General features: G+C 42.2%; 1 protein-coding gene across 2 annotated transcripts in view; it reads left to right on the forward strand.

The window, feature by feature from the left end:
- The window catches only part of LHFPL1 (LHFPL tetraspan subfamily member 1), a 46,714-nt gene extending 41,914 nt beyond the window's left edge, over positions 1–4,800 (forward strand). Inside the window, exon 4 of one of the 2 annotated variants that reach the window (XM_027608809.1) lies at positions 3,795–4,800. In XM_027608809.1, the coding sequence (XP_027464610.1) occupies positions 3,795–3,976 (182 nt within the window). In that variant the 3' untranslated portion in view covers positions 3,977–4,800. The remainder of the gene's footprint in view (positions 1–3,794) is intronic. The other variant, XM_027608810.1, reaches the window with a different exon arrangement.
- Positions 4,801–13,549: the final 8,749 nt, after the last annotated feature.

Below are 13,549 nucleotides of genomic sequence, written 5' to 3' on the forward strand. Positions count from 1 at the left end.
ACCATGGACTTTCAGTCTTGGCACTCACATCTAAACTCTGACACTTGTACGTTGACAGAGTAATTTTTCTTTCTGAGACTCTGTTTTCTCAGCTGAAAATATGATTATTATGAAAATAATCATGGCTGTTGTGAGAATCAAATGAGATGGTATATTCAAAATGTGTGGCACATGGAAGGTACTTAATAAATATTTGTTAGATGAATAGAAGAATCAACAGCGCTTTAGGGAGTAAGATTTAAGGATTGGTGATGGTCTATGGGACTTCACTAAAACGTGATTGGAGATAAAGTGTGGTTACTGTTCCCTATTTTGCACCCTTCCATAGAAAACACAAATTCCTCTGTAGGCCATCAGACCAGTGTCCAAGCTTTCTGTGGAGTAGGTGAATACTGACAGCAGCTCTCAACTTGAAGATGTAGTTCTTGAAAGGTTTGCTTTTTTTCTCCCCTTTTGCAATGCTACTGATGCAACCTCTCTATTCCCTCAAGCAAATAACAGGTAGGATTGTGGGGAAAGGGTTGGATAAAAGATATGTTTCCTCTATTTCTCCTTGGCTCCCCGTATGGCAGCAGCCTGGAGCTTAGGTGCTGTTCAGTGGCCTAATAGGAGTCTCTGTGAGAGGAAACTCTGATTGCATTTGGTGTGGCCATGGGAGCACTTTGGTGCTGGCTCCTAACCCTGTGATACCTGGTTTTGACATGACTTCGATAAAGTTTATTGAAGCCCTTCTAACCAGCTCTTCACTCTGGAGCTGCCCAGTCTGTCAGCTTTCTTCCTGCCTAGGGCTTTGGGGTAATGCCATGCTATGCATTTATTCCTTTCATTTACAGAAACAAGTCTTTCCCTAGTCCCAGGGTGCATGTATCTAATAAAAATATCCCTGCTACTCTAATGGCGGGGGGGGGGGGGTAGGTGACCTGACAAGCAACTGAAGAAATAGAATAAGACTTCTGATGCCTTGTCTAGACTAGATTGGGAGCATGCCAGAGAGGAGGAAGTTGCCTGACAGTGGGTCTACCCCAGAGCTGGCTCTTGTCTACTCTACCATGTGAGCACAGGAGATTTTGGTTAGAGGGGCTACGGGAGTAGCTCAGGTGAATCTATTACAAATTAACTTAGGAGCCCCCTCTTTAGGGCTTATAGGTCAAGGGTCCTGTAAGAGAAAAAAAAAAATGACTTTTGGGAGGATGAGGAAACCAGTAGAGAGGACAGAGTACCAGACTGAGAGTAAAGAGATGGTCTAGATCCTTGCCTCTACCTCTCTGCTTCTGAAAGAGTTCCTAGGGCTATCAACTAAGCCTCACATTCCTGTCTGTGAACTGAGTACAATAAAACCTTCAACCTTCCTCCTAAGGATGGCAGAAGTTGAAGGTTTGCCCATCTCTAGAGTTTTCACCTTGTGAAACCCAAAGCATTATATAAAACCTCCTACTTTTAGTGAGTATGTGTGTATGTCTAAAAGGAGGTGTGACAAGTTGGGGGGAGGTTACAAATTTATTGGCTGCTTGCCTCAATATGGTATTCTTCAGTTTACTCTTTTAGAGTCCCGCCATTATTTTTCATGTTGAGGCCACTTTATAGACAGTTGAATTATTTTCTCTTTCAAATTCACTCCATCTAAGGATTGCATTGTTTCCATATCTACTGTAGTCTGGCTCTCAGTATAATTTTTGGTGGGGCCATGGGATTTCGAGTAGTTATATGACTGCCTCCATCTATTGGTAAAGTACTATCTCTGCTGAAGAACTAAAATTTGACATTTGTCATGGCAGGGGATAAGGGATTCACTCTTTCATTTAAGTATAGAAGGAAATATACACAGTGCTAATAAGGGCCTTTGATGAAGGAATTTGAATTACGGAGGTCAGAGAAGGCTTCGCTAAGGAATTAATGATTGGGCTGAGCTTCGAAGAATGACTGAATATTGACTAGGCAAAGAGAGTGGTGGGAAATATTTGTATACATGTGCATATGCAGTAAGCATTTTAAGCAACAGAATATGCATAGGCCTTACGGTGGGAAGGACTGTAGCACATTCCAGAAACAAATAGAATAATACTGCAGCTGCTTTTATAACTTTAACAAAAAATTTAAGCCATAGATTTGTATGTTGAAGATTAAAAATGCAAGTATACCCATATTTGGAGTATTGTTAGGCTAAAACATGCATAGTGAGCACCCACTGTTGATAGAGCATGGGAGGTATTATCAAGAAAAAAACAAATACATCTGCACTGTTGAGCCAACAGTCTGGAAGGGGGTAAAGGGCAAATAAAAATATGTCATATGCAAATTTTCCTCCCAAAATTTTGTCCAACAGGTACACTCATGTAAGGGATATATAGACAAACTCCTGGAGGGCTACTTGGTTGAGATGACTTGAGCCTACTGGGATTAATCTGGAAAAGCTTCCTGGAAGTTCTGGATAGTGTTCTGAGGAAGATATGAATTGGTGAATAAGAGGGAAGAAGCTGTTTCTGGCAGGAGAAACAGTATGAATAATAATTTGGTGGTGGTAGGAACACTATTTCTGAGGTGAGAAATTTGGGATAAATTAGGTTGGCCTGAATGGAGAAGCAAAGCAGCCTAAATTGGGGCCATGTTACACTCTTTATATGACATGCCAAATAGTCAGCTAAAAGAAGGAAAATTAAGGTTCACTGAGCACCATGTGAACAAAGACAATTGGTTATTAAAAAGTAAATTATCAAGATCAGTCTTGACATCTCCAGCTGACCAACTATAGTCAAGACTAGCTTTCTGCAAGACTGTGAGGTAGGTGAAGGTCACTGCCTACCTCTTTTCTTGGGGCCTCTCTACAATTTTCTACCACTGACATCTACTCCAATTTCTGGAGTCTTGTTTGCTTAGGCACTTGATTTTAACAATTAGTTGTTACTCTGTTCCCTTAAAAATTAATAGCTCTCCTTTCTTTGGGCATTGACATTTTCTGAGGGAAAATTCTCCGAGAAAACATAAATACTTCAAAGGACAGAATCTACCTCTGATAGAAAGGCAGGTGGTGGAGTGGATGTTTTTGAGCAGGTGACCTTTCCTATTACCCTTTAAATTGAAACTGCCGCCTTACAAGCTTGGCCTTGATTCCAGTGCATATTTCTTCCCTGGATACTGAAAGGGTAGGTTAAGATAAAGGCATGTAGCAAGGGGCAAGGGATTTTTATTTGTTTTTGTGCCTGTCAAATCTCCTGATGATGCAGAATACAGTTCTTTGGAAATAGTCCATGCATGGCAGCACATCTGTGTGGAGAAAAAGGTAGAGCTTTAGAGTCAAGATTAGCCAGGGTTTATATCCTGACTCTATTGCTGTCTAGCTGTGTGATTTTTCACAATTAATTTAACCTGTGCCTCAGTTACCTCATCTTATATAAAACAGGGATAATAAGAGTGCATATCTCACATAGTTATTGTAATGATCAATGGGATGTATGTGTAAGGAGTTTAGCATAGTTCTTGACACTTGATCAAGTTGTTCTTGTCATCAGTTTCATTAGCAGCATCACCACCGCTACCACCCACACCACCCCCAGGTTCCTACTGTAACAGAATAAAATTCTATAACTTCTTGCTAAAGCAAATACCAGCCATCAGCAAAAGAGGAAAGGAGGAAACAGGAAGCCCAGTTGCACTCACACATTTACATTAACTGTGATTACTGTAATCACATTACATTAATGTGATTGTAATGTATCACATTACATGTTGCGTAACACCCCAAGGAGAACGTGTGAGAAGACAAACCAACCCTCATGTCTCTGTCCCTATTTCTACAGGTACCTGTCGGCTTGGCTGGGCCTATTACTGTGCTGGAGGTGGAGCAGCTGCAGCCATGTTGATCTGCACCTGGCTCTCTTGCTTTGCTGGAAGAAACCCCAAGCCTGTCATGTTGGCGGAGAGCATCATGAGGAACACCAATTCTTACACCATGGAGCTTGACCACTGCCTCAAACCTTGAGTTTTGGCAGAAGATTGGAGAGGGTGGGAAAGAGAAGGGAAGAGGGCCTTGAAAAGAGGCACTAAGACTAGGCCACTTGCTACCCGCCTGCTACTAGTGTAGCCTCATGTTTGCATGCTTTTTAAATCACCAGTCATTCATTTTCACTTTCCCTTAAGCCATTGGGTCAGTGGCTATTTACAAAATTCATCAAGAGCAATGATTCTCTCAAACATTTACCCAGCTGGTGAGTACCCACTAGCCCTCAAGTCCCAAAGTGTTCCTTTGTGCAAAGTAAGGAGAAGACCTCACCTGAAACGTAACTTCACAATCAAGCAGATCTTCAGAGATCTACAGCTCCTGTCCATCACTTAAATGTTGTGTAAGAACACATGTGCAAGGAAGGACCAGGAGACGGACAGGGCTGGTTCCTACCACTCCATGCATATGGCCCTCCCCCTGGTATTTATTGCCATCTCCAAACATCTATGGAGTGCCATTGCTCAAAATTTTGTGACTTTCTCGGGACTATACCTTGACTCTTCTTATTTTCTCCTGCTTCTCTTCCTTTCCAGTTGTGCGGAAGCTTGTGGGGAGGGTGACTCCCAATGGGGAAAATATTAATCAAGGATGACTGCATATAGTCTAAGACCCCTTCCTTATTATGCCTTAGAATAGTCGTAAGAGTTCATTTTGTGTTTTGGCTGGGTGACTGGCATCAAAATAGTGGCAAGTATTCCCTAGTCCCTTATAGATACAGAAATGGTGTTCATCCAAAGTTCTGAGCAGAGACTAGCATTTCTTGTACATTCAATAAACATGAATTCACAATGATGATGACAAGGTTGTTTCTGCTGGCTCCTTATTAAAATTTCTAGTAGAGTTCATTTTTATTGACTAGGAAATTCACAGTGGTCTTTTGCCCCTATAGCCATTCCTAGCGTGATACAAGTTTCTCTGCCTGTTTCAAAGACTGCTCATCAAATGCTTTCCCCTCCATCTGGGGAGAATTAGACATGAGAGAACACAGCTTTGGTGTCACCTAGGGCTGATGTATTTTTAGGGCTGGCCTCCATCCCATCTGTGCTCAAGTCTGATGGATGGTGTAGAAGAACTTGGTGTCTCCCGGGGACAGAATTTGTCTCCCCCACCCCAATTAATTCAGGCCAGCTCTATTGTTCCATAACTATCGCTTTAGGGATTAGGGAGAGCCTGTGACTCAAAAGGCCAGCTCATCTGTTTCTATTCTTAATCACTCCAGAGTGGTTTGGGTACAGCCCTACCTAGAAGGGGAGAAATGGCCAAAACTGGCCTCATTAGTTACATGCCATTTCAAGAAGGGTCAGGGTCCTGATATTGACCTTATGTAGGTAAGTGAATTCAAGCATACACTGCATGAGCTCATTCATTCGTCTAGTCACTCATTCAGGACACATCCCTTGGGTATCCTACTATATGCCACATTCTGTGCTAACTGCTGTGGATAAAAGGAAGAAGAAACGCTTACCCTCAAAGAGAGAGTGGTGGGCATTGACAGACATGTAGATAAATAATTGCCAGTGTGTTAAGTGCTAGTAAGTGAAGAAGAGGGGCCTAAAGGATCACGCAGAGAGGCTATTAAACCAACTTGGGGTAAAGGGATGCATGAGAAAACTTCATAGAAAAGATGATGCCTAAGATAAGTCTGAGAACTGAGTAGGGGCAATTAGTCAGCAAAGGCAAGAGTGTACTAGAAGAAGGAGCAGGAGCATGAAGACATGAAAGAATATGGCACCGTCATGAAAGCAATGAATAGGGTTGTAAAAAGGGAGGTGGTAAAAATGAAGCTGAAAAGGGAGATACTACCCAGATTCCATGAGGCTTTCTACACCAGGATAAAGAGTTTGGATTTTATCCTAAAGGATCACCACTGAAAGGGAAGTGACATGAACATATTTGCGTTTTTTCAAAAATCAGTTTGACAACAGTGAGGAGAATGAAAGAGAATAGGGAGAAATGAGAGATATTTCAGTAAACCAAGTGTAAAACGATCCAGTCCTGACTAAGGTAGTAACTGTGGGGCTCGAGCAGATGGATGAATTTGAAAGAAGCTATTTAGGAATTAGGTTAGGTCCCACAGTACTTAGTCTAATGGATATGTGTAGTTGAGGGTGAGTGAAAGTTTGGGGATGACCACTTTAGGATATGGGTGGTTCTTATTACCAAGATGGGGAATACAAGAGGAATAACATAGTGAGGAACTGATGACTGAATTCATGTCAAGAATTATCTTCCTCGTGGAACTGGATTACGTGTTTAAGGTAAGGCAAGTTGAACACATCTCATTGGAAGGGAAGAAGTGTACTTGGGTTTGCAATTGTAAGAAAGATGACTAAGAACAGTTAAAACAAAAATGGAACCAGCTCAAGCCTCGTTTTTATTATGTAGAAATAATAATGCAACTTTAATTTAGGAAACCCCAAGATATGGAGAGTATGTCAAGCATTTGAGAAAAGGCAGACTACTCTCCTTAGAAAAGACAGATCAGGTGATCTCTCTTCTCAGGATAGGGAACCTCCTGAAATTCTGTGGGATGGAATTTGTGTGAGTGGTATGAATCTTTAAGCCAAGGTCTTGGCAAGAAACAGATGGCACATTCAGTAAGGTATACTTAGCTGAGATGAGCTTAATGCAGGGACCATTTATGGTGGTATGTGTAGGATTAAAGGAACCTGCCAGTGCTGGTGAGACAAACAGATACTATGAACAACGGGGAGCTGTTATCACCTATAAGCCTGAAAGGGCAAGGGGAAGAAAGTGTGTTATTGGAACCCAGCAAGAGCTATACGGGTGCAAGCGGGGGAGCTGCCTAAAGAGCTATGGCTTTAGGTAGCACAATGTGGACTCTGCTTAAATGCAACACAGCCGGGAGGGAGACAGGGGCAGAAAATCTGCATATCTCACTCTCTTGCCACTCTGATCTCCTGCCAGTGTCCACCATTACCCAGACCCAGCCAGATGCCAGCTGGTAAGGAAGCCTGTTGCTACAGTCCACGGAGGTGAGCTTTGGCACAGAACATGGCAGAGAAGGGCAGAGAAATAACCTTGGGGGGTGTGAGGGGCAAACGGAAAATAACAGCTCAGTGAGTGTACTTGGCCCTTGACACTGTCATTCCCTTACACATTGCTCTCCAGGAAGCCTTAATTTGCTGCCCAACGTGGCCCAGACACCTGAGCACACTGGGAAGTAGTTACACTCTAAAGAGGGGACTGAGCAGGAAGGAGTTAATTCCATTTTAAGAACCATTTTAAATGACTGTCACCTTGTATAAGGTACTAGTTAGTTGGAATGTTTCCTCTCTTTTTCCAGGGAAAGGAGATAGGATTTAAAAGGATTTTTTTTTTTTTCCTGTGAGGAAACCAGGCCTTCAGGGGCTTATACGAAAAGAGGGGTCCAGCCCCTTGTTCAATTTGAATTTAAATTCCTTTCTGCCTGTGTCTGGTTTCTTTGCTGTTAAGCCATGTTTTTGCGTAGATGTCTGACTAGCCTGTTTCCCGCACCCGCCCCCCTCCATGGCCTGGAGTAGTCTCTTGAAAGCTAAGCCCGCCTCCTCTGGCTGCTGTTGAACAGAGAGGAAGTAGAGCCCATGGTTCAAGTGGAGGGTCAAATGAGTCAAGTGAGGACCTTAGAGACAGTGGTTTGTCCCATGCCTGGCTGGCTGACATGCTCCCCACCTGTGTACACAGATGGAGTGACGAACCATGGGTCCTTTACGACTCCTGGAAACACATAGATCTTCTTGGAGGGGTGACAGGATGGAGGCTATTCACCTGGACAAGCTCACAATCCGCTGGGTATTTCATAAGAGCTCATTTAGCAGGACATTCTTTCAGGAAAGAATGACAGATTGGCAGTAACTGCCCAATTCACATGCCTTCTTGTCTATAAGGTTATAGTTTCTACACCTGGGGTGGCCCTTGGTATACTGCAAGTGTTAAGTCACTCAGGTGTGTCTTAGACGATGTCCTCTCCCTAATGTTGTCCCTCATTATCCCTGGTCCCAAGGGAGTAGCTGCTTCCGTTCCCTTGCAGCTACTCGTGACTGCCAGGCACTGATACCCTGCCTTGCCAAGATGGAAAGGAAACGAAGATGGAAAGGCTCTGACCTCTGGGTAAGAGGTTTCCGGTTTCTGCAAGAATTAGTGGCAATATGGGGGTTTTGCTGGATGAGGGGAAACCCTAGGAAGAGGAGGGGGTGGGGCAGCTGCTGAGAGGCACAGGCTTCATAAACTGTCAAACAAGGTGCACTGAGAGGGAGAGCCTGGCCCCTTCAAGTGTGACAAAGACACTTTCTTCAGTCTGGCTTTCACTTTTGGTAGAGGTAGTAATGTGGAGAAACTTCAGGGTGGTATTTGGTCCCAAGGCAGCCTGTTGGCGGCGGGGGCGGGGGAGGGGCAGTTCCAAGAAAATTAGTGAATGCATTTTGTAAAAGATGGAAGGCATCCCACTTGGTGGTTTGAGGGGAAAGGTGTGCTATTTCTAGAACGCGCAATCAATCTCTTACCGGGCCCAGTAAAGCTTTCTTAGCAGACAGGAAGCAGGACCCTTTCAAGGAGTCATCTCCGCTCCATGTCCTTGGTTTAAAAGCATTTCCTGAGCTTGAGATACTTATTACTGGCCTCTCTTTCAGATGTAGAGATGTGTCTTTTCAGCTTCAATTTTCATTTTGTCTACTTATGAGATTAGGCTCTCCCAGGGTTGATCTCTTCTCTGAATGCATCAAACCCCCACTGAGCCCTCAAAGCTAACAGCAAAATAAACAGTTGCTATGTGTGCACACAAATGATTTAGATTTTCATTATACAGCGCTGCTGATATGTCAGGAGGCAGAAGTAGGGGGAGACAAAATGCTTGGTTTTGACTGCAGCACTGTATCTTGTTCCTTCCTCCCTCTCTAGGAAGGAGGCCCCAGAGAACAGTACTTGGGAAAGGGGGGCATTGAGGCCAGCTGGCATCCACGAGGGCAGCCCACAATGTTGGCTCCTTTTCATGTAGTGCCTCCACTGACTGGAGAGATGGTGGCAACTACAGAAAAGGAAACAAAGCTGGTAGGAAGGTCAAGGGGAATAAAGGGGACAGATAAAGAGGTAAATATTGGAATGTTGGGAATATTTGCCCCTTCCCACTGTGGCCTATTAGAATCTCATTTGGTGGGGGTGCCTGGGTGCCTCAGTCAGTTAAACGTCTGCCTTCGCCTTAAATCATGATCCCAGAGTCCTGGGATCAAGCCCCACGTCTGGCTTCCTGCTCAATGGGGAGTCTGCTTCTCTTTCTCCCTCTGCCTGCCGCTCCCCCTGCTTGTGCTCAATATCGCTCCCTCCCCCACCCCGTCAAATAAATAGATAAAATCTTTAAAAAAGAATCTCATTTGGGGAATTTTGCAATTTTGCACTTCTTTCCAAAACATCTCTTTGTACCTTCTGAGCTAAAATACTGACCCCTAGACAACATGGTAGAATGAAGACTGTCTAGGCTTTGGAGTCAGGCAGATGGAGGTTTGAATCCCAGCCCAAACATTTCCAAGCTGTGTCTCCTTGGGCAAATTACTTAACTTCTCTTTGTTTACCGAACTTTCTAAGACAGCATCTCCTATTTGCTTTGGCCTTCACATTCCCAGGAGCTATGGTAGGGATGTACCATTCAGCAGCTCCATACCTTTCACTTCACACTGATTATTCGAACACAGTGATTTGTAATTCTGGCTCACATTAGAATCCTCTGAGAAACTTTGAAAAAAGTTTGATGCCTAGGTCCCACCCCAGTTTAACTGAGTCACAGTCTCTGGGGGCCAACTAGACTATCCCATCCCATTTTCATTTGGTACTTCATTCAATGAGTACTTCAGCACGTGGCTTACTTCTTGTCTGCCATCCTTTCGGAAATTTCAACGTTCATGTGAACTTCTGTGTCAACTTCTTGGCCTCCAAGTTCTTTGGCTTCCTTACCTCCAAGTATATTTTCTTTTACTTAATCTCTGCGGCTCCCACTCTTGAAATCAGCAAGAAAGTCACCAGCACCGAAATCTTGATTTTAAGCCTCCCATTCCTGACCAACACCTCTTATCCTTTCAGTTTATGTTCTTAATATCTCCACTCTATCAACTCTTTGATCCCATCTTACTTACCCAATCTAGAGTCCTAGTTCATTAATGTAACCACCTCTTGAATAAATGTTCCATTCTTTTGCGCCTTTCATATATTTGTCCCACAAAGCCTTAATCCTGCTTAAATTTAGTAATCTTCCTGGTCTGTGCTTGTACCAATTACCCAACCATTGAGAGAGAAAAACAGTAACTGTTCTTGCACCTTTTCTCTGTCTACACCCACTCCCTTGATGAGTTCATCTAATCTCATGGCTTTAAATATCCCTACCCTTGCTACTCAGAGTGTGAGTTACCGTTCAAAAACATAGGAGTGCCTAAGAAATTTAGAATCTCGGGCCCCACCCCAGACCCACTGAATCATAATCTGCATTTTAACTAGATTCCCGGGTGCATTAAAATTTGAAAGGCTCTGATCTATACCAGTGGTCCTCAGCTCTGATTGCAAACTGGAGTCAGGTGGAAAGTTAAACCTTTGCTATTGCCCCGGCCCACTTTCAGAGGTTCTAATTTAAGTGGTCTAGGGTAGGGCCTGTGCATGCATAAATTTTGTAAGCCACTATGTGATTGTAATGTGCAGCCATGGTTGAAAACAACTGACTTAAATATTGACAGCTCCCCAATTAGTATCTTCTAGGCCAAACTTCTCCCATGAATTCCAGGCTCATAAGTCCAACTACATACTCCACATATCTACTTGGATGTCTAATAGGCTTTGCAAATTATACATATCCACAACCAAGATCCAAATCTTCCTCCTTAAACCTGCTTTTTGTAATTATCACCATCTTAGTAAGTGGCACCATACTTATTTGGTTACCCCCCCACCCCACCTCCTTTGGTGGCCCTTCTCATCCTTTTTTGGCTCTCCTGCCTCTGTTCTATCTCTTACTTTGTAAATGCTCTAGGGCACGTTGCTCCTTTCAAGATGCAGAATCTCCCCAGATGGTCTTATCTATATGATGATGACTTAAACATGATTAGGTTGCTCAAATCTAACCTATGCAAAAGAAAATTCCTAGTTTTCTTTATCCCTTCTCTAACCATTGCTCCTGCCAAAAATTTGGAAGTAATCTCTGAGCCCTTTTCTTCCCTTGGTGCCTACCTCCAATCCAGGTGCAAGTTCTATCAGTTATACCTACAAACAACATTCCCTATCTGTTCATTTCTCCTATATTTACTGGTACCATCCTAAGACATTAATGATAAAAAGATATTAGCAAACTGGGACTAAAAGGAGGATATCCTAACCTGATAACAGATATCAAGCCTTCAACAAAAATCATACCAAATAATGAATTTTTAGAAACATTCTAATTTAAGTCAGTAAAAAGTCAATGAAAAATATTTCAGTCCACAACAGCAACCAAAAATATAATGTAGTTAAGACTAAATCTAACAAAAGATGCAGAGGAAGTTACAAAACATTACTGAAGGGCACAGGAAAAGACTAAAAGGAGAGATAAATATGTTTCATGAATTAAAAAAAACTTGATATCTCAGTGTGTCAGTTCTTTCTAAATGAATCTGTAAATTCCATGCAGTTCCAATAAATATTCCATCTGTTTTTTGTTTTTGTTTTTTTTTTTAGTGTAACTTTACTTGTTGATTTTCACATTTGGATTCAGATATCAAGACTTCATGCAAAGCTATAGTGATTGATAAGTATAATATTGACACAGGGATCAACAAATAGACTGATGGAACAGAATAGAGGAATTGCTATAGACTGAACTGTGTCCCCCCTCCCCCAGATTCATATGCTGAAGCTCTAACTGAGAATGTGACTGTATTTGGAGGTGGACCTTTGGGAAGTAATTAGGTTTTGATGAGGTAATGAGGGTAGGGCACTCATGATAGGATTAGTGCCCTTATAAGAAGAGATACCAGAGAGTTTGCTCTCTCTCTCTCCATCTTGTGAGAACACATCATGTACCCTGAGACTACCCCTTCAATATCAGCCTCCAGAGTGCAAATGCACAGAGAAAAGCCGCCCCAGCTGGTACAACAGACCAGGGGAGCAAGAGAAGCAAGTTTGTTGTTGTATGATACTAGATTTGATATACAGCAAAAACTGAAAGGTATAATGTTGTTTATGTATATACATACATATATATATATATAGCGTAACATATATATATATACACACACACATACATTATATAAACACATATACATATCACCAAGTCTATGTATATATGTAATATGTGTGTATGTGTAATAAAAACAGGAATAATAAGCACTAAATTTAAAAGAGTGGTTATTTTTCAGGAAGCGAACAAGGAATCCTTATTTTCCTATATTCTCCTTCATTTTCCCTCGTAGCCTGTGTTAGTTAATTGTTCCCCTCTACCTCCCACTAAAATGTAAATTCCACAAAAGCAACTAACTTTTCTTACTTGTTGACTGCTGTGACCCAAGCATCCAGTATATTGCCTAGCACACAATAGGAGCTCAATAAACACTTGTTGAAAAAATAAGAGTTGTTTACACATCCATAAGTAGGGACAATACTACTTGCCTTGCGAACTTATATTGAGGGTTAAAGGAGCGCAGGTCTGTGAGCACAGTGTTGAGCCTATCATCTAGGTACTTGGTTATGTCAGTCTTCTGTCTTGTTCTATTCTGAATCTGCAGTTTCTCTGTTGAACTATCTCAATAATGTATGTAGCACTCAAGGTGTAGGTTCCACTTCTTCTTAGCTGTACAATCCTAAGTTGTTAACCACTCCATGTCATAGTTTCCTCATCTCTAGACTGGGGACAGTAATACTCACTTTATAGGTTGTTTGAGGGTATTAAGTGATATAAAGACATTAAACACTAAACACAGGACATGACACATAGTAAATGTTCAGTAAATATTAGCTGTTTTCCTATCACTACCACCACCACCACCACCACCACCACCACCACCACCACCACCACCTCTACTACAAAATAGGCACTTGCTTGTGTGGTATAAGTTCAAGAGTATTTGGAAGCTTCCTTTAATAAAATAATATCTTCTACACCAGCCTGCCATTTATATATTAAATTTCACCATATAGAACTACTCTTTTGGTTTATGTCTTGTCCATTCCAGCTGCCTCTTATAAACTTCATTGGAAATATGCTGCCAACAGTTTTGCATCATTAGCTTTATGTGATATCTTGTTTTCCTCCATTCCTGGGAAGATGGGGAACATGAGGGCCTTGAGTACAAGCTTGGGAAAAGAAGCAAAGGGACAAATTCCAAAGGCAACCTTGGGTTACTTGCTCCTCCATTTTAGGGATGGTCTTGTTCAAAACTGCTTCTAGTTCATCATTCTCTTTCTCAGCAGGAACCAACTCTCTACGGTCGGTTACTTATAATGTGGGTGAGAGGTTGGAAATCTGTGAGACATGTTTCTTCTATTAGGGTTTCCAAGTGTTCCATGTTCTGAAGACTACTGCTAGCTGTTTTATGTCCTATC

Source organism: Zalophus californianus, chromosome X, assembly GCF_009762305.2.
Source record: "Zalophus californianus isolate mZalCal1 chromosome X, mZalCal1.pri.v2, whole genome shotgun sequence".
Taxonomy (NCBI): Eukaryota; Metazoa; Chordata; class Mammalia; order Carnivora; family Otariidae; genus Zalophus; species Zalophus californianus.